The sequence below is a fragment of the Anomaloglossus baeobatrachus genome, chromosome 4 (genome assembly GCF_048569485.1).
Source record: "Anomaloglossus baeobatrachus isolate aAnoBae1 chromosome 4, aAnoBae1.hap1, whole genome shotgun sequence".
Taxonomy (NCBI): domain Eukaryota; kingdom Metazoa; phylum Chordata; class Amphibia; order Anura; family Aromobatidae; genus Anomaloglossus; species Anomaloglossus baeobatrachus.
Window position 1 is genome coordinate 147,679,048 of NC_134356.1, and position 21,865 is coordinate 147,700,912.

Below are 21,865 nucleotides of genomic sequence, written 5' to 3' on the forward strand. Positions count from 1 at the left end.
TAGTATCCGGGCATTGTCTCTGTCTGTGTGTCGCTGTCTGTCTCTCTGTCTGTGTCTTTCTTTGTCTGTATGTGTCTATGTCTCTGTCTGTCTGTTTTTATCTCTCTGTCTGTATTTGTATCAGTCTGTCTGTCTCCATCCCTATGTCTGTCTGTCTCTCTCTATCTCTGTGTCTGTCTGTATGTGTGTGTCTGTCTGTCTCTCTCTTTCCCCGTCTGTCTCTTTCCCCATCTGTCTATTTCCAGGTCTGTCTCTTTGCAGGTCTGTCTCTTTGCAGGTCTGTCTCTTTCCAGGTCTGTCTCTTTCCCCGTCTGTCTTTTTCCTCGTCTGTCTCCATCCCCATCTGTCTCTTTCCAAGTCTGTCTCTTTGCCTGTCTGTCTCTTTCCAGGGCTGTCTCTTTCCAGGGCTGTCTCTTTCCCAGTCTGTCTCTCTCCTGGTCTGTCTCTTTCAGGTCTGTCTCTTTCCAGGGCTGTCTCTTTACAGGGCTGTCTCTTTCCCCTTCTGTCTTTTTCCCCGTCTGTCTCTTTCCAGGTCCAGGGCTGTCTCTTTCCAGGTCTGTCTCTTTGCCCGTCTGTCACTTTGCCCATCTGTCTCTTTGCCCGTCTGTCTCATTCCAGGGCTGTCTCTTTCCAGGGCTGTCTCTTTCCCTGTCTGTCTCTTTCCAGGTCTGTCTCTTTCCAGGGCTGTCTCTTTCCAGAGCTGTCTCTTTCCAGGGCTGTCTCTTTACAGGTTTGTCACTTTGCCCATCTGTCTCTTTGCCCGTCTGTCTCATTCCAGGGCTGTCTCTTTCCAGGGCTGTCTCTTTCCCTGTCTCTCTCTTTCCAGGTCTGTCTCTTTCCAGGGCTGTCTCTTTCCAGAGCTGTCTCTTTCCAGGGCTGTCTCTTTACAGGTTTGTCTCTTTGCCCATCTGTCTCTTTCCCCGTCTGTCTCTGTCTCTTTCCACGTCTGTCTCTCTCTCTGTCTGTCTTTTTCTGTTTCTCTATCCATCTCCCCACCGACATCATATTACCTCACACCTAAGCTTCTTATACTAACAGTTTATTTTGTTCCTATAGCAACCACTGACAGTTGCTATTAATAGCATGTAGCTCCCACCTCTATTCAGTTTAATGGAGGCAGGATTTTGGAGAGTAACTGTAAAGCGTGGGGTTACATTTTCCCATCAAAACATAGTCTATGACGTTCCCTGAGTCACATGGGGTGTCTGTGCAAAATTTCATGATTTAAATGCGACGGTGCAAATTCCTTTAGCAGACATATACACATACACACACACACACACACACACACACACACACATACTCAGTTTTATATATTAGATTTACAATTTTTCTGCAATGAGATCAGGCTGTCATTACTTCTTACAGAGGAGCAGTCTGTTTTGTGATACTCTTTTGTGAAATGTAATAAGACCCTGCTTTTATTTTACTGCAGAATGATTGCAAGTAGAGCACAACAGACAACTAACACATCTCAAGACAGGCAGTGTGGAGTAGCATGAAAAGGACGAAGGAATACCGCACATCATTCCTCATAAAATTCTTCAAGACTTTATTGACACATTAAAATCTTTCTTTAAAATTGCGTATTTCGGGCATCCAGCCCCGCCCTACACGTTCTGGACATACAGTATGTCCTTACTCATAGGCATATCAATTCAAAGACTGACAAACATTTATACAGAAAGACCGGATACAAGCACATTCAAGAAGTGTTAATTAAACAAATGTTACACACATGTTTCAAATGAAGAACCTTCCTACCTCATCGTCATATAGTTAAAGCACGTCTTTCACCTATGTATATATATATATATATACAATGCCTACAAGTAGTCTTCAACCCCCTGCAGATTTAGCAGGTTTGATAAGATGCAAATAAGTTAGAGCCTGCAAACTTCAAACAAGAGCAGGATTTATTAACAGATGCATAAATCTTACAAACCAACAAGTTATGTTGCTCAGTTAAATTTTAATAAATTTTCAACATAAAAGTGTGGGTCAATTATTATTCAACCCGTACATTTAATATTTTGTGGAATAATCCTTGTTTGCAATTACAGCTAATAATCGTCTTTTATAAGACCTGATCAGGCCGGCACAGGTCTCTGGAGTTATCTTGGCCCACTCCTCCATGCAGATCTTCTCCAAGTTATCTAGGTTCTTTGGGTGTCCCATGTGGACTTTAATCTTGAGCTCCTTCCACAAGTTTTCAATTGGGTTAAGGTCAGGAGACTGACTAGGCCACTGCAACACCTTGATTTTTTTCCTCTTGAACCAGGCCTTGGTTTTCTTGGCTGTGTGCTTTGGGTCGTTGTCTTGTTGGAAGATGAAATGACGACCCATCTTAAGATCCTTGATGGAGGAGCGGAGGTTCTTGGCCAAAATCTCCAGGTAGGCCGTGCTATCCATCTTCCCATGGATGCGAACCAGATGGCCAGGACCCTTGGCTGAGAAACAGCCCCACAGCATGATGCTGCCACCACCATGCTTGACTATAGGGATGGTATTCTTGGGGTCGTATGCAGTGCCATCCAGTCTCCAAACGTCACGTGTGTGGTTGGCACCAAAGATCTCGATCTTGGTCTCATCAGACCAGAGAAACTTGAACCAGTCTGTCTCAGAGTCCTCCAAGTGATCATGAGCAAACTGTAGACGAGCCTTGATATGACGCTTTGAAAGTAAAGGTACCTTACGTGCTCGTCTGGAACGGAGACCATTGCGGGGGAGTACGTTACTTATGGTATTGACTGAAACCAATGTCCCCACTGCCATGAGATCTTCCCCGAGCTCCTTCCTTGTTGTCCTTGGGTTAGCCTTGACTCTTCGGACAAGCCTGGCCTCGGCACGGGTGGAAACTTTCAAAGGCTGTCCAGGCCGTGGAAGGCTAACAGTAGTTCCATAAGCCTTTCACTTCTGGATGATGCTCCCAACAGTGGAGACAGGTAGGCCCAACTCCTTGGAAAGGGTTTTGTACCCCTTGCCAGCCTTGTGACCCTCCACGATCTTGTCTCTGATGGCCTTGGAATGCTCCTTTGTCTTTCCCATATTGACCAAGTATGAGTGCTGTTCACAAGTTTGGGGAGGGTCTTAATTAGTCAGAAAAGGCTGGAAAAAGAGATAATTAATCCAAACATGTGAAGCTCATTGTTCTATGTGCCTGAAATACTTTTAATACTTTAGGGGAACCAAACAGAATTCTTATGGTTTGAGGGGTTGAATAATAAAGGACCCTCTGAATAAACTTTTCACAATTTAAAAAAAAAATAAAAAAAGAAATAACATTCTTTTTTGCTGCAGTGCATTTCACACTTCCAGGCTGATGTACAGTCCAAATGTCACAATGCCAAGTTAATTCCGAATGTCTAAACCTGCTAAATCTGCAGGGGGTTGAATACTACTTGTAGGCACTGTATATATATATATATATATACTTCTTGAATGTGCTTGTATCCTGTCTTTCTGTATAAATGTTTGTCAGTCTTTGAATTGATATGCCTATGAGTAGGGACGTTTGTCCGAAACACGTATGGAGGGGCTGGGTGCGCAAAGTACGCAATTTTAAAGAAGGATTTTAATGTGTCAATAAAGTCTTGACGAATTTTATGAGGAACGGTGTGTGGGATTCCTTCATTCTTTTCTTGCATTTAAGTGGTGAGCCTGCTAAATTTGTCTAGTGTGGAGGAGCAGCAGAATAGCAAAAGTGATCTTGCTATGAGAGTAGGAGGTCTCATAGAAGGGTTTGTAATGTGAGAGAGGTAAACTCAATTGTGCGACTCCTCTTCACATAGCAAGCTTAGCTGAAAGATGTCATTCAAGAGGTTGGACCTGGAAATCAGCGCATCATTCATACATCTCACATATTGAGAAATCTGCTCTAAGCTATTGTGTTGGATGTCTTCTTTTTCTACTGTGTTGCTGGCTGATCATGATTGATCAGCATCATACAGAAAGAATAACTATACACCCTTAGTAAAAACTTTCTGATAACACCCACTTAGACTTAAAATTTAACTCATTAGCTGTCAAATACTTTAATTGCTAATATCTGCACAACAGAGAGGCAAAATATAGTAGAAGAAAACATACATTTAGTTCCACTCTGTGGCCAATTATTCCCTCATGTGTCAAGTTAAAGATGAAAAATTTGGTGAAGGTTACTACAGGTTCTTATAAACAAAGGGATAACTTGGAGGGTAAGCCTCTGGAGTACGGACCTCAGGTGCTGAATAGAGATGAGCGAGCCTCTGAAGGCTCCAGTTCGGTTTGTCGAACGGAGGCCCCGTTCGAGAACCGTTCAACGAACGGTTCGACGAACCTCTCGAACCCCATTGAAAACAATGGGAGGCAAACACAAACACATAAAAACACATTATACATGTACACATACAGTTAATAAACATTGCCATAACACTTACAGGTCCCCACGACGTGTCCTGCACTCTGTCTCCTGTCGCTTTTCCTTCCGATAATCGCTGCGTCCTCCCGGTAACCAACACTGATGACAGGACCTATTGTGATGTCAAACTATCATGTGACCAGTCACGTGTCTATTATCTCATTGGCTACAGACTGGTCACATGGCTAGACGTCATTGCTAGGTCCTGTCACTGCATCTCTCCGGTACGTGGTGCTCCTTTGTGCATGTCCATGTACCGGCGAGATGCTCTGGCACATGGTCGACTCCCCGTTTCTGCATGGGGTGCTCTTTACAGAGTCAGCCCACATGCAAGGCTTGGCTGTCACAGCCGATAAATAGTGGCACCGGGAATCACGTGATCGGAGCACCGTTGCTATGGTAACCCACCTGTCAGCGGTGACGTCACCGCTTACAGCACGCATCTGTTGCTCACTCACTGAGTGAATAGACTGCACAGGAGCAGCAGCGTTCTTCCTTCCATGCAGTGCTATCTGATGTAGCAGAGCTGCATGGGTTGAAGGAGAAAGAAGACAGAAGAGCAGGATTGTGGAGGGCTGACAGGGTGTAATAAACATGGAGTTTCTAATGTGTCTGTGTATTTATTTCTATTAAAGTATTTTTTCTCTGTGTGGTGTCTTTTTATTAACCCTTTATTGGAGATTCTTAATGGCCGGGTCAAACTTGCCTGCCATAAGAATCTCTGGCTTAATACTAGCTAGCAAAACAAAGCTAGTATTAACTCATTATTACCCAGCAAGCCACCCTTCTATGAAAGCACCATTTTCTGGGGCGGCTGCGGACTGCAATTCGCAGCAGAGGCGCCCAGAAAACTCAGGCCATCCTGTGCTGCGGATTCCAATCCACAGCTGCCTAGTTGTACCTGGCTGGACACAAAAATGGGGCGAAGCCTATGTCGATTTTGTTTTTAATTATTTCATGAAATTCATGAAATATTTTAAAAAAGGGCTTCCCTATTTTTTTAGTACCCAGCCAGGTAACAAAAATATGACGAAACCCACATTATTTTCTTGGGTGGCAAAAAACTTCTGCATACAGTCCTGGATGGAGTATGCTGAGCCTTGTAGTTCTACAGCAGACAGCAGCTGCAGAACTACAAGGCTCAGCATACTCTATCCAGGACTGTATGCAGGAGTTTTTTGCCTTCCAAAAAAATTACGTGGGCTTTGCCATGTTTTTGTTACCCGGCTGGGTACTAAAAAAATAGGGAAGCCCTTTTTTTAATTATTTCATGAATTTCATGAAATAATTAAAAAAAAAAAATGACGTGGGCTTCACCCAATTTTTGTGTCCAGCCAGGTACAACTAGGCAGCTGAGGATTGCAATCCGCAGCTCAGGGTGCCCAAGCTTTCTGGGCACCCCTGCTGTGAATTGCAGTCCGCAGCCGCCCCAGAAAATGGCGCTTTTATAGAAGCGCCATCTTCTGGCGCTGTATCCAACTCTTCCAGCTGCCCTGGTGACGGGTGGCTCGCTGGGTAATAATGGGGTTATGGCTAGCTGTATATTATCAACTGGCCCTAAGCCCGAAATTCATGGTGTCACGCCAATATTAGACATGGCCACCATGAATTTCTAGTACAGATAAAAAAAAACACAACACACAGAAAAATATTTTTATTAACACAACACAATTAGTGACTCCATCTTTATTGAAATAAAGAACCCCCCTCCGCAGTAATCCTGGGTCAAGGGTCCCGTGCCGTCCAATCTGGATCCAATATCATCTGATAGGTTTGCTGGAAGGGCCTGAATCACATGACACAGCAGTTGATTGTATAAACGGCTTTTATACAATCAGCTGATGCATCAGTGCAAAACCCCCCCAAAAAACTACACACTTCTGTGCAGACTCCTGTCCGACAGCATCAGCTGATAGTTTAGCCGGCCGGGCGGTAAAAAGCCGGCCTCACCGCTCGACTTATAGTGTCAGCTGATTCCGTCAGGTAACCGCATCAGCTGATCATCGTCAGGTCTGAGAGAGAGAGAAAGAAGAGAGAGAAAGAGAGAAGATAGAGAAAAGAGAGAAAAATGAGAGAGAAAAGAGAAAGTGAAAAGAGAGAGAGAAGAGAGAGAGGGAGAGAGAAGAGAGGGAGAAGAGAGGGAAGAGAGAGGAGAGAGAGAAGAGAGAGAAGAGGGAGAGAAGATAGAGAGAGGAGAGAGTAAAGAGAGAAGAGAGAGGAGCGAGAGAGAGAAGAGAGAAAGAGGGAAAAAGAGAGAGAGAGAGAAAAAAGAGACTGAGAAAAAGAGAGAGAAAAAGAGAGAAGGAGAAGAAGAGAGTAAGAGAGAAAAAGAGAGAAAGCGAGAAAAAGAGAGAGAAAAAGAGAGACAGAAAGAGAGAGAAAAGAGAGAGAGAAAAGAGAGAGAGAAAAGAGAGAGAGAAAGAGAGAGAAAGAGAGAGCGAGAAAGAGAGAGAGAAAGAGAGAGAAAGAGAGAAAAAGAGAGAGAGGAAAGAGAGGAAAGATAGGGGAAAAGAGAAAAAGAGAGTCTGACAAAAATAGAGAGAAAAGAGAGAGAGAAAGAGAGAAAAAGAGAGAGGACAGAGGGAGAGAGAGGGAGAGAGAGAGACAGAGCGAGAGGGATAAAGAGAAAAAGAGAGAGAAAAAGAGAGAGAGGAGAGAGAGGGAGAGAGAGAGAGAGAGAGAAAGAGAGAGAACAAAAGAGAGAGAGATAGAGGGAAAAAGAGACTGAGAAAAAGAGAGAGAAAGAGAGGGAGAAGAGAGAGAGGGAAAAAGAGAGACTAAGAAAAAGAGAGAGAAAAAGAGAGAGAGGGGAGAGAGAGGGGGAGAGAGGGAGAGAGAGAGAAAGAGAGAGGGAGAAAGAGAGAAAAAGAGAGAGAGTGAAAAAGAGAGAGAAAACAGAGAAAGGGAAAAAGTGAGAGAAAAAGAGAGAGAGGGGAGAGAGAGGGGGGGGGGAGAGAGAGAGAGAAAGAGAGAGGGAGAAAGAGAGAAAAAGAGAGAGAAAGAGAGAAAACAGAGAAAGAGAAAAAGAGAGAGAAAAAGAGAGAGAGGGAGAAAGAGAGAAAAAGAGATAAAAAGAGGGAAAAAGAGAGAAAAAGAGAGAGAGATAAAGAAAGAAAAAGAGAGAGAGAAAAAGAGAGAGAGAGAAAGAGAAAAAGAGAGAGAGAAAAAGAGAGAAAGAGAGAAAGAGAGAGAAAGAGAGAGAGAGAAAGAAAGAGAAAGAAAGAAGAGAGAGGAGAGAGCAATGCAGCCTCATTACGTGAACTGCTCCAATTTTAGAGGTGTGTCCCGCCGCTCACAGCTAATGTCCGGCTCCTCCCCTCAGTGCATAATTAAAATAAATTATAATTATAAATAAATAATAATTATAATTTAAAATAAATTCAATGTTTTACTGGGACGCAAACTCGTGAAGTACTACTTTTTAGATAGGAGCTCTATCCATTCAGCCACTGCCTCTAATGAGAAATGTAGGCAGATTTGGTTATCTTGAGTTCTGCATTGCAGACTGAAGTCCCGGCGACAGCGTGGCTCACTTCAGGTGCTACATGGAGAGGACACAGATCGCTCCCTGTCATCTCATGTAGCAGAGCTGACAGTGTTGTGTGGATTACTTCGGACCTGGATTGTTGTTTGGGGATTTTATTAAAAGTAAATGAGGGGTTTTTTGTCTTTTATTCCAAATAAAGGATTTTTCGCTGTGTGTTTCTTTACTTTCACTTACAGGTTAATCATCGAAGGTGTCTCAGGGAGACGCTTGTCATGATTAACCTCTTACTACCCCGATTGCCACTGCACCAGGGCAATTCGGGATGAGCTGGGTGGAGTCCCGGGACTGTTGCATCTAATGGATGCGGCAATTCCGGGCAGCTGCTGGGTGATATTGTTAGGGTCGTGGGCTCCACATAATGTGGCGCTGCCCATCCTGACAATTCCAGCCTCCAGCCATGTGGCTTTATCCTGGCTGGTATCAAATATATAGGGAACCACATTTTTTCTTTTTCTTTTTTTTTTTTTTTAATTTATTTATTTTACTGCACGATATAGACCCGCCCACCGGCGGCTATGATTGGTTGCAGTGAGACAGCTGTCACTCATCGTGGGGGCGTATCTGACTTCAACCAATCATGGGGCGCCGGTGGGTGGGGAAAGCACGGAATAACTAAATTGAATAATGAAGCGGCAGCCATTTTTATAGGAGGAAATGCCGCTGGAGATTTGTGACAGCCGTGCAGCGAGACGCCCGTGATCGGTGAGTAGGAAAGAGAGAGGGATTGTGCTGGGGATGCAAGACGCATGCAATTTCGAAAGGTGCGCACATACTTACTGTGAAAAGCCACGCTTTTGGTGCTCGAACCGTTCTTGAATGCTACTCGAACTGTCGAGCTTTTAGCAAAAGGTTCGAGTTCGTCGAACGTCTCGAACACCCCTCAAAATCACTCGAACATGAAATTGGCGAACCTCAAACCTCGAACATCGCTCATCTCTAGTGCTGACGAGCAGAAGGTCACCAACAAGCTTATTCATTATGGCATTGATTTTAAAATATATGAGTAATGCGAAGTAAACTAAACTTTTGTCCTGGGTAAAAAAGCATACTGTAGTTACTGCTTTGTACAGATTAGTTTAACCAAACAATGCTTGGTATATTTACAGTATATTTGGGGCAGAGGAAATTTCAATAAAAAAACTGTTTTAAGGGAGAATCTGCATTGGTTTGTTAAAGGTTGCTGCTCTGATAAATCAGAATTATCCCTCTAAAACTAGAATTCTGTAGGGTTCTGACTTCCAGTAATATCATGTGACATTTTTTATAACATAATCATAAGCTATGTCTGAGGTGTTGAATTCACTAAACATGACCCAGGTTGACTGATTTGTATGTAAGTACGCACAAAAGGAAATCCCAAAATATAATTCATAGATGTTAAATGGTCAATAGCAATATTGCTCCTTCTTCAGATAAGTAATTTATATGTTCTATATTATTCAAGTCAATTTCCAGTGAATTGATATTAAGTGGCTGCTGGGTTGAAATGGTAGTTACTCAACTGTGTATCAGTGTGACTTATAAGACCTTTATCATCACTGGCTTCCTTCCCAGAATTTCCTTTTGGCCTCTCCTTAACTGTAATTATATTTATTTTAGTACTTTATTACTCAGTATATCTTATTATTTCTCAGTCTACAACATGCTTAATGTTCAAAGTCCAATTGCTTGCCATCACCGCATATAAAGCTGTACAATGTTTATCTATAGCTATATACTTATTTATGGGTTAATAAATGACTTTTTAGTCTCAAATTATTTAGCTGGGGAATCTAATACATATTATAGCATGATGGGCAAAAATTTGGGCTGATAAAGAAGTGCATAAAACTGTTTTACAGATATATTTAATGTTTAGAACATACAATATTATTCATAAAGGCAGATGATAAAAGATGTAAGTATGAATGCAACAATATTCAGTAGAATTGGAGTATTTTTGCATACATATTGGTTCAGTTGTCAAGTGAAAAATCCAAGTATTCACATAATACTATTTTATAGCATGCTTTCTATTAGTGGGCAGACCACCAATAATCCCAAGAACTAGTTTAAGCTTTACCGCTGGCCACTGATGAATGAACAACAGGTCATGTGTGTGTGGTTACTTGCCACCAAAAAGGAAATATGTAAAACATGCAGACCATTAATATGTTAAATGAGCTTTCCTATTGATGTCACCATTGTCATGAAGAGGAATATGTCTTTACTATTGACTGGACTGACTTTTGGCATATGGACTGCAGAAACTGACTGAACTAACTTTTTATCTGGATTGAAGGAAACCTACTATATTGATTCATATTTTACTGGTTCTATATGCATACATTCATTATTATTTTGCATATTTTGTGAAATTACTGTTTAACCCATTATAATCTTAATTTCGTATTAGCTTTCTAATAAATGTAGCTAAATGTTTGAATTTTTTCTTTTACATGAAAATTGAAAAAGTGAACCTCAAGCAAATAGTAATACATTTTCCTATTATTATTCCAGGTCCAACAAATCATCATAGCCAGTCAACGCTTCGCCCTCCTCTTCCACCACCTCACAATCACACACTCTCCCACCACCATTCTTCTGCCAACTCTCTAAATAAGAACTCCCTGACCAACCGGAGAAATCAGATTCATGCACCAGCACCAGCTCCGAATGATATGGCTACAACTCCAGAATCGGTTCAGCTTCAAGATAGCTGGGTACTTAACAGCAATGTTCCACTGGAAACCAGGTACAGTGTGCCTCCTAGAATAAGGTACAATTCAAGGTCTTTTTTGTTTGATTAGTTTTTTTTTAAGACGTAAACTCTTAGATGGTTCATTGACTGTAATTATAATAAGTAACAGGAATTAATCTATTTCTCAAGCCTTTGATTTCATACCAAGGTTTTCCCCCCTTCTATTGTAATACACCAATATTTAACCCCATTTTGGAGACCTCATATCCTTTTTATTAAAACAAATAACAGTTGTTGTGCTATTCTTTTATAGCAAAATGCTGTGCATCGTAGCTGAAAACTGACAAACCCCATTATAGGTCATTGGCAACTGACCGATTATGCAAAATCTCACATACAGCACTTAGCTATAACACATATATAATAGAGTTGGTCTTTTCAGATGGGACAAAGGGGGCCTTAGACAACAGGGATGAGAGGTGACTGCCCCTGACCCTAATCTAGTTTCACCCATTCTTTGGCCTATGTCCATCAAAAACATGTTTGACTTGAGGCTTGCTTTCAGTTCCTTCCACACCCTTCAAGTTAGGCCTGTTTCACACGTCAGTGATTCTGGTACGTTTGTGCTTTTTTTTAAACGTACCAGAATCACTGACATATGCAGACCCATTATAATGAATGGGTCTGCTCACACGTCAGTGATGTTTCACTGACCATGTCTCCGAACAACGTTCACGCGTGTCCGTGATTGCCGCACGGAGACATGTCCATTTTTTTCTGGCTTCACTGATGTCCCACGGACCACGCAGTGATGTGGTCCGTGAAACACGTGCCAGAAAAAAACGTGCTTTTAAAATAAAATACATTTTTACTCACTTGCTGCTTCATAGCCGGCTCATTACTGTCGCGCATATTCATGATGCACGACACAGCCGACCCGGAAGCAGCTGCTGCGGGGGTCAGCGCCGGCCGGATGCTGCACCGCGGGAGCGATCAGCACCAAGGACAGTGGGAGCGCGCACAGGTGAGTTGATTTCTAAGTGCAATCACGGGCCACGGAGAACGGAGCCCGGATTGCACTTAGACAACCCACGTGTGCCATAATTCACGGCACACGGAGGGACATGTGCGTGTTTTACACGCCAGTGAAAAACGTCAGTGTTTTTCACTGACGTGTGAAACGGGCCTTACAGATATAAAAAAGGAGGACAAGGAGTATGAATGCAAAAGGTACAAACTTTATTATATAACAGTAGACAAATAGTTAAAACATGACAATTAAGGAATTGGGGGCAAACTAACAGATAGTACACCAGATGATCATGACAAATCCACATACAATATATGTAAATACTAAATAGATGATAATATAGGAAGTCAAACAGCAATCAAGTAACGAGCGCTCAATGTATGACGATTAGATATTAAAGTAGTATAGTGCAAAAAGTCAATCATTGATTCTCCATATGGGCAGGGAATGTAGAGGGGAAGACCTCTTATACTATCACAAGTAGACATCAGGCCCCATGGCAGATAATGACTATACATGGCTGCAGCACATGCAAAATAAAAGTTAACGTACCTTTATGATAAGAATAGGAAGGCCGCAATGGAATAAAGTGGCCTGAGTCAATAAATCATGAGAGATCCTCAACGCACATTTCACTGGGTAAATTGTCAGCTTCTTCAGGAGTGGATGACAATTTATTCCATTGTGGCCCTTCTGATGATCTAAGATCATCTGTTAGTTTCCCTCCAATTCATTCATTGTTATGTTTTAACTATTTGTCTACTGTTGTTTAAGAAAGTTTTTACCTTTTGCATTTATATTCCTTGTCCTACATTTTTATGTGTTGTGATAGAGTTTATGCTCACCTGTAGAGTCATCACGGTATGAACTGCAGGTGCCTATTTAATATGCTGTCTTTGGTGGGCTTAATCTTAAGTTACAGATGTGTTGAAATCTATAGTGATGTCTTGTCCAGTCCTATTAAAAGCTGTTTTATTTGTGATAGAACATAGAGAATACGTAGATCAGTCAAGAAAGAAAATATTTATTAAGAATCCTGGACCTCTCTAGCGTTATTTTTTTCAATTCCTAAATTTAGAATTATTGCAGATTCAGGATCCTAGAAAAGAAATTCTCCAGCAATAAAGAGATATTCCTTCAATAAATATTTTAACCCCATTAGCTTGCGCTAACTAAAAATAACAAAACACAATACTGCAATAAACCATGCGGATGTATTTGGCATGGGTCTTCTGAGCCCAATGATTTGATGCAGCAGTCAGATACGCTGTAGTCATGGTGTAACTGCTACAGTTTTCAGCCAAGACCTAGAGCAGTAATTAACCCAGTAGAGTAAAATCAATTATTGATGCGGAACCACTTCAATGGGGATCTTATTGTGAAAATAGAAGAGTGTTGGTGACTAATTTAAAGATTGTTATTAAATACTGCCAAGAAAGCAGATAAAGCCCCTATAAACTTAGATATCTGTTGACCGAATTATGGTTATTCTGTATGTACGACTGACAGCCATTTCTCCTGGCTCCTCTATACAAAAGAGTCCTTGCTCTGTCTAGCGCTCCAGTATTTTCTGAGAGAACTCCTGCCAGACTAGATATATCTGATGGTAGCTTATATTTTTAAGTACAAATGGTGGCTTATCTCTTAAAGTACAAAAGGGTCAGCAGTAGAGATGAGCGGACCTGTAGATGTTCAGTTCAGTGGGTTCAGCTGGACTTTAAATTTCTGGTTGGGGCCCAGACTTGACCTGAATCCTAATGAAAGTCACTTATTGTGCAATTATGCAACCAACCATAAACAGAACACTTCTGGGATGGACGGGCTTTTCCTTTTTTTTGTTTGGTGCACACTACATCTAATTGTGGCACCCCTGAGGCTTCAGTCACCACAGGGTACGGCACCTGATTTTAGGTGCTGTGCCCATCCCGGATTCCTGGGTGATCAGTGCCAGTTCCATACCAAACCACATACTACACTCTGCAGACTTCCCTCCCCAATGGGGACTGGGACCAGGGTCGGGTCACAAAGGGGGTCACCATAGCGGTTGGGTCTATAGAATGCCACTGCACTTAGGGACTCCCGATCCACTGGGTCCAGGACTCAGGGTCAAGGAAGAGGAGTCACCGGGGAGTGGGAGGAGTCTATAGAACCGTTAGTGACAGTTTGAAAAGTCATTCAGAGAAGGACTTTGGTCCAGGGAGGAGCTCATCTAGTGACTTTGGTGGGACAAAAGGAGTACGGTCGCCGGGAGAATACGGTGTCAGTACTCACGGGACTGAGCACAGGCGGGGTGCAGAGACCTAGTACAGAAAGACGCTTTAGGCTCACCTGTTAAATCTGCCAGGTGATGGAATCATCAAGGTTCTTCACCAACTTTAGAGTCCGGGACACAGTAGCAAAAAGGGAATCTGGTAATTGGGATAGAGGTCCAACCCAGTGAGAGGTTAAAGCTGCCTGCCATACGGGCCAGGACTGTAAGACCAGGAGGGGACCCCAAAACGCTTCAGGCCACGGGGACCCACCAATTAAAGAAGAGTGCATGGAGGAAGGGCCCACCAGGTCACAACCGAAACTGGGATCCGAGGAGTTTGGGATTGCCTGGAGCCCATCTTGATGGAGACTGTCATCCCGCGGGCATAAAGAACAATCTGTTAGTAAAGACATCTTGAAGCGCAGCCCTTGTGTCACCTACGTCTTCCTGCACCCTGTCAGCCCTGGAATACCACCAGTAGGACTACAACTCCCATACATCCCGCTCATGTTGCTGAAGTTTACTCGATCCCTACCATTGACTCTCCTAACAGTTGCCCCGGGGTTACCCGCTCCACCTGTGGGAAGCAGAAATACCTCAGCTGCCACAACACCATCCCTGGGGGTCCCGTCCAGCAGCCGCAGCCTCATAACCACAAATACCACAGGTGGTGTTACGAATTTTATCCAATTGTAAATTGTCATCATCTCCCCTTTATTTATAAAGACACCGCCAGGGTCACAGAGCCGGACTCTGCCACCGCTGACAACCCCGGACTAGTCCGGCCCGGTTCCGAGTACCCCCGGCCCTGGGGTGGGGATGTCATATTCATGCTGACCACCAAGCATACCCAAGCAAAGTGATGCTCACATGCGTGGTTTGCATACGTGAAGCACCCAAACTCCAAACTTGAACTGATTTTTTTTGTAAAATCTGTGTTTGGTACGAACACCGAACCTCGGATTTGCCCTCTCTAATCAGCAGTCCAAAATCAGATATACCAAATCCTTATCTGCCCCTATAGTCATATTAACCGGGACCTCATACACATTAGATTGTTCAGTGAACTTCTTAATATTGGCGGTTTACACCACAATTGTCAGTGTTTTGGGACTGTAACAAATTATTGTACAGTGGGTACAGAAAGTATTCAGACCCCTTTAAATTTTTCATTCTTTGTTTCATTGCAGCCATTTGGTAAATTCAAAAAAGTTATTTTTTTTGCCATTAATGTACACTCTGCACCCCATCTTTACAGAAAAAAAATCAGAAATGTACAAATTTTTGCAAATTTATTAAACAAGAAAAATTGAAATATCACATGGTCATAAGTATTCAGACCCTTTGCTCAGACACCCATATTTAAGTCACATGCTGCCCATTTCTTTGTGATCCTCCTTGAGATGGTTTTATTCCTTCATTGGAGTCCAGCTGTGTTTAATTAAACTGATAGGACTTGTTTGGAAATGCACACACCTGTCTATATAAGACCTGACAGCTCACAGTGCATCTCAGACCAAATGAGAATCATGAGCTTAAAGGAACTTCAGAAGGAGCTCAGAAACAGAATTGTGGCAAGGCACAGATCTGGCCAAGGTTACAAAAGAATTTCTGCAGTACTCAAGGTTTCTAAAAGCCCAGTGGCCTCCATAATCGTAAAATGGAAGAAGTTTGGAACCATCAAAACTCTTCCTAGACCTGGCCGTCTAGCCAAACTGAGCAATCTTGGGGGAAGAGGCTTGGTGAGAGAGTTAAAGGAGAACCCCAAGATCACTGTGGCTGAGCTGCAGAGATGCAATAGGGAGATGGGAGAAAGTTCCACAAAGTCAACTATTACTGCAGCCCTTCACAAGTCGGGTCTTTATGATAGAGTGGCCTGACAGAAGCCTCTGGTCAGCGCAAGACATGAAAACCCGAATAGAGGAGTCCCAAATATGAGAAATAATATTCTCTGGTCTGATGAGATGAAGATAGAACTTTTTGGTGATATTCTAAGCGGTATGTGTGGTGAAAACAAAGCATTGCTCATCACCTGCCCAATACAATCCCAACAGTGAAACATGGAGATGGCAGCATCATGCTATGGGGGTGTTTTTCAGCTGCAGGAACAGGATAACTGGTTGCAATTGAAGAAAAGATGAATGCAGCCAAGTACAGAGATGTCTTGGAAGAAAACCTCATCCAGAGTGTTTTGGATCTCACACTTAGCCATAGGTTCACCTTATAATAAGACAATGAGCCTAAGAACACAGCTAAAATAACAAAGGCGTGGCTTCAGAATAACTCTATGACCATTCTTGACTGGCCCAGCGAGAGTCCTGACCTAGACCCAATTGAGCATCTCTGGAGAGACCTGAAAATGGCTGCCCACCAACGTTCATCATCCAACCTGACGGCACTGGAGAGGATCTGCAAGGAAAAATGGTAGAGGATCCCCAGATCCAGGGGAGAAAAAGTTGTTGCATCATTCCCAAGAAGATGTCTGTACTAGCACAAAAGGATGCTTCTACTCAATACTGAGCAAAGGGTCTGAATACTATGACCATGTGATATTTCAGTTTTTCTTGTTTAATATATTTGCAAAAAGTTCTACATTTCTGTTTTTTATCTGTCAAGATGGGGTGCAGAGTGTACATTACTGAGAAAAAAAAAGAACTTTTTTGAATATACCAAATGGCTGCAATGAAACAAAGAATGAAAAATTTAAAGGGGTCTGAATACTTTCCGTACCCTCTGTATGTGTTCTTTCAAGGAGACATAAAGATGAATGATTATGAATGGGATAAAGTATAGAGGGCTTTTGTAATCTTGTTATATTTCTTTTTTAAACAAACATACAAAATAAATAAAAATCAATATGGAAAATGACCTTAGAGTGTCTTTGCTGATTAAAAAAAAATCTATTTTTGCCTCCTGATGTCTGTTAGTTCTTCAGACACAAAAAAAGCACAAAAAAGCAATAGCAGATTTCCAATGTGACAAAGAGCCTTAAGATCATAAGGTATATTGAACTTAACTTGAGTAACGCCCACATATAGAACCAGAGTTAAGAGCTACACATCAACAAAGCATCATAATAGATGTAGCACAGCTTAGTTTGCGAATTGTATTATGCAGAGTTGTTTTGTTCAATTATATCACAATGTGTGTACCTTAGATTCTATAGTTTAAAGGGTTTTTCATAGAAGTGTATATTTTTTTTCCCCTTCTGACACTTGCTTCCTTTGCGCAGCCGCTCTGCAGTTTTTTCCCACGGTGTTGAACCTTATTGAACTTGCTTTCTATATGCAAGTCAGATGCGGTTTCTAGCTCCTCTGAAATTACTGCAACACTTTGATGTGGACCTGTGTTTATATGTTTATAATTTTTTCTTTTTATATAATTTTCATGAATATCCTATCTGTCTCTACTCAATATATAGGGCGATGACATTGTTAAAAAATCACATACACGGTGTGTCCCCCTCTTTCTTTCTTTCTCTTGCGGTCCTGGTGGAAACCTATATATTATGGGTTTATTCTTTTCTCCTTTAGTCTCAAAGAGTTTTTCCTCACCATTGTGTCCTCTCTGGGTCCCTCCTATCTTTTGTTCCCCTCCGATGTCTCTATAAACCACACTTCCTACTGGTGTGGTGGTCTCATGCTTTCACTAATCCTGTCCAGACCCAACCGGATTTTCTGCCTACAATTCTGTTAGAGTTCTAGGTAAACTCTGTACCTGACCGAACAAATAGGTTTTGATACGTATATAAAATTATGGTTGCCATGAAATACACATGATTATTTTATTTATTTTTCTGTACAATTTCCTTGGTATAATATATATATATAATTTTTTGTTTTTTCATTTCTCACACTAATCATTATATCCAGATTTCACTGCGAATGTCCGAAGTAGATGTGAATGTATGTTTTGGGTTTTTTTTTTCTTGCAATTCTCTTGATTACGTCACACATGGGTCATCTTGCACCCTTTCCCGCCGTTTTTTTCTTTTTTGGGGCGGTGCTTTGACAACACATGGTCTATTTAAATGTACACTTGTATCTGTCACAGTAGATTTGATGTATGCTTGTATCTGATGGTCCTGAGGAAGGGAGCAGGGCTCCTGAAACGCGTAGACCGATGTAACAATAAAGCTTCATTGATCTAATCCTTTGGCTGGTGATCATTGGCGCGGCTTTGAAGAACCCGGTTTCTACCTCTCTCTGTTATTTTTTTTACAAAGCACACACATTAAATACTTATTATAAGTATACAGATTATGTGCAACATAACAGTTCATTTTTGTGACTTTGTGTATTTTTTTATCTATAGCTACCCCTCTTGTGCAGTTAGCTGAAGAGTCTTACATTGCTAGAACTAAATTTCCCAGCTGCCTATGCCTTTTCTAAGTGCTGCAGAACCCTCATTCCCTCTCCCATGTGCTCCTGAGAAGCCTCACTCTGAGGTATCCTCAAGCTAATTTGAGTGTTGAATTCACTTTATACTTCTGTGTACTGTCTTTTCTTGTACAAGTTTCTGCCTAACAGATTTAATATTTTTCCATCTACATCATTATAACTGCCTGTGTGTTTTATATCATTATTACCTGGTTTCTCTCAGAGTTCAACTTTCCTGCAATTCTCTGCAAAGAAGCTTATAATAATTAGGTAGAGCAGACCTGTGTTTGTAATCTAGTGCTAACAGATAAGTGATGTAAAACTGCAAATGTTGCTCTAGTAGTGCATATAGCAAATGATTATCTTCTGTTATATGCATCAATAGAGCAACATTTGCAGTTCCACATTACTGATCTCTCAGTAGAACCAGGCAACAAAAACAACTAAACTGCTCTCAGCTCTCCTATACACAGCCACATCATGCAGAATATCACTCTTAACCGCCCCACTCAGCAGAATGTCATTTTTCTAAACCCCTAATATACTAATTATCCAAAAAGGGTAAAAAGATAGAGGTAAAGTCAGCTCATCAGATCCTGTTGTAGATGTAATTGTAGTTGCAATATTGGCACTTGGAGCCACCAAGGTCAGGGCTGCAAATACCACACAACTGGAAAAATTATTTTTGTATACACCGATTAATCAAGCTCATTTCAGCCTAGTTTCCACAGCCCCATCCTGCAGTATATTACTACTATCAGCCTCCTATTTACAGCCTTATCCTGTGGCACATCATATATGACAGCGCCTTAACACAGTCCCATCCTGCTGTACCTCACACCTCTCAATTGTCTATATACAGCCCCACTTTGCTGTATGTCCCTCTGTTTATCTTCTATATACAGCTCCATCCTGCAGTACATCACTCCATTTAGTTACCCGCATGCACTCCTTTACATCCTAGTATGAGCCCTACACTGTAATTGAGGGAGGCTCTGCCCCTTTCCAGTTACATTATCCTTCACAGAAGCAACTCCATTCTGTACACAACCCCAGAGCAGAGCTGTGCTGGCTGGAAGCCATCTGAGAAACACTGCATAGTGCATGATCAATCAGTAGCACAGGAACTACAGCAAGACAGTTCCAATGGCAACTGAAGAGTAAATAAATATATGTGTACATTATTAAAACAGCATATTGTAATGTGGGGAATAACACTAAGTATTTTTGAGTAATTAGCATTTTGACTGAAGGTCAATATTTCAAGGCTTCTTTTTATGAGCCAATATTTGGCCAAATAAGAATTCACAAGAATACTCATTCCCAGTAATTGTCTTATGTAAACATATCAGTGACTAGCTGGCAAATGAGCAAAATGCTTGTACATCAGCTGATTAGATAGTTCTGAAGACCATAAAATCATAGTTGATGGCAGGACATCTCCCTATATAAACACAGAATCTGCTGCCAAAAATATGCGAACTGCAATAATGATGGATTGGTCCTCATACAGTTTGGATTGGTCAATGAAAAAAAGGTTAATTAAAGGCCAGTCAAGTTGTTGCAGTGTCAATTGGCACTGCCAAAGCAATGAGCTAAACTCTTTCACTGCACTCCTAACAAACAGCTAATTTTGTCAACTGACAGGAGGCAGCCACACATTTGCCCAGGAGAAATGCAGCAATAACAGCCATTCATAGACATGCACAAAATGCAAAAATGACTAAATTACTTAAGCCTCCCAAAATAGGAGCCCCCCTAGAGTGGACTTTCTGTTTTAACTCAACAAGGGAAGTCTTGATTGGGATTTCATTAGACATATGGTAATGGATTGTATTAAAGTGTCATATCTTCAGTGTTGTCCCGTGAAAAGATAAAGATAAAAATGTGACAGGTGTACTTACGTTTGAGATATACTGTATATTTAGAAACATATTACAATTGTGCTTAAGGACTGCTGTGAAAATCATTGGGGAAGAATAGATATCAGTATCTCTGGCCAATAAATTAAAATTGTCATCCACAAATTGATGTAACACCTCTGTGTCACTCTGTAGGATTTGGAGCAGAAATTGCTATTTCAAATCAGGCATGTGTTGCCATATTTTATTAGAAATTTGAGGTATAGGTCAAAGGTATTTTCAACCCAAGTTTTGTGCAATAAATCTTAGGATGACTCCATCAGCACCCCCAGAGACTGCATCGACATTACATTTTTGAAGCATGGAAATGGCCTTTATTCTCTCAGAATTTGCTATAATGCTAAATATAGTACCATAAATATATAGATATGTGCTGATTTCCAGCACAAGCTTTTTTCACACGATTATTTCAACTGAATAGCATTGTGCAGTTATATAGCAGCTAGGAATCTGCCATCAAAACACTTTCACAGATGAATTGGCCACACTAAGTAATCTGTATTGTTGTATATTGAAGCGACCCTCCAGTCCACAGGTCACATTTCATAATATGTTGGGCTGAGTGGCTAGACATTCTATTTATTTCTATAAAATCACAGTAGAAGCAAAAACGGATTTTATAGAGCTAGGAATGTTTGCAAGGATGTCACCATAACTTTGGACTTTTGCTTTCCCTTGTGAGACATTTTGGGAGACTTATAAAGTGTCAAATGATGCTATAGTTTTTTTTCTATATATCAGGCTCACTTTCCAATAATATTGCTGCACAGAATTGAGTACAATATAGGTGCAAGTCCTGCCTTATTAATGGGGTTTTTCTAACATCATTAGAGATTGCATATTGATGACGATGTCATCATTTACTTATTTGATATATTCGGACTTATCCCAATCTCACAAATCTTTAAAGCAAAAGGGCAGCAGACTTAGCCGCTTTATGACTGAAATCCCAAAGCTTCCGGGAGGAATAAAGTTAATTTCCTTTAGGCAGTGGGGCTTTCAGTGCAGCGGCATGACAGGTTTTCTTTAAGTAAACTGTTTTATCTGTTTTATAATGGAGGTGAGTGAATATGAGTGAATACCATTAGGACCATATGCTATTTAGAACCCACAAATTTATGTATGAGATAGCCAAGATTATTGTCTATAAAATGAAGGAAGTCTCATGCTCAAAGCTGTAATGGATGGTGAGAAATAGAGCCTGAAAGTCAAAATTTCAAATCATTTTTACCCTTTTGCTTGTCAGTGTATGCAAATCACATACTGTACTTGTGATCCCAAGACCAGTCGCTCATGCCGAGAATATAGAGGAGAATCATGACAATGTATGAATCATTACAAAATATATACAGAAGCATACTGAAATGCTAACAATTAGGCTGCTTTCACACTACGTTTTTTTAACATGCGTCATGAACGTTTTTTTGATGTGAAAGTGGATCCTGTTTTTACAAAGAAAACGCATGCAAACGCATGTGTTATTTTACAGGATCCTGTCACTTGAAGTTTATGGGCGGGCTTTGAAGTCATGTGATCGGGAGTGAGGGGAACTGAACGTGATAGACTTGGAGCTGGCATTTGACAGCTGCGGACGCTGGTAACCAAGGTAAACATCGGGGAACTAAGCGAAGTGCTTTGCTTGGATACCCGATATTTA

The 21,865-nt window shown here is 41.4% G+C and overlaps 1 protein-coding gene across 6 annotated transcripts in view; it reads left to right on the plus strand.

Annotated features, from left to right (window-relative positions):
• TENM2 (teneurin transmembrane protein 2) overlaps positions 1 to 21,865 on the plus strand; it is a 4,009,156-nt gene that overhangs the window by 1,042,612 nt on the left and 2,944,679 nt on the right. For 5 of the 6 annotated variants that reach the window (XM_075344552.1, XM_075344547.1, XM_075344549.1 and 2 more), the window contains one exon: positions 10,446 to 10,704. In XM_075344552.1, coding sequence (XP_075200667.1) covers positions 10,446 to 10,704 — 259 coding nt within the window. The remainder of the gene's footprint in view (positions 1 to 10,445; positions 10,705 to 21,865) is intronic. The other variant, XM_075344548.1, reaches the window with a different exon arrangement.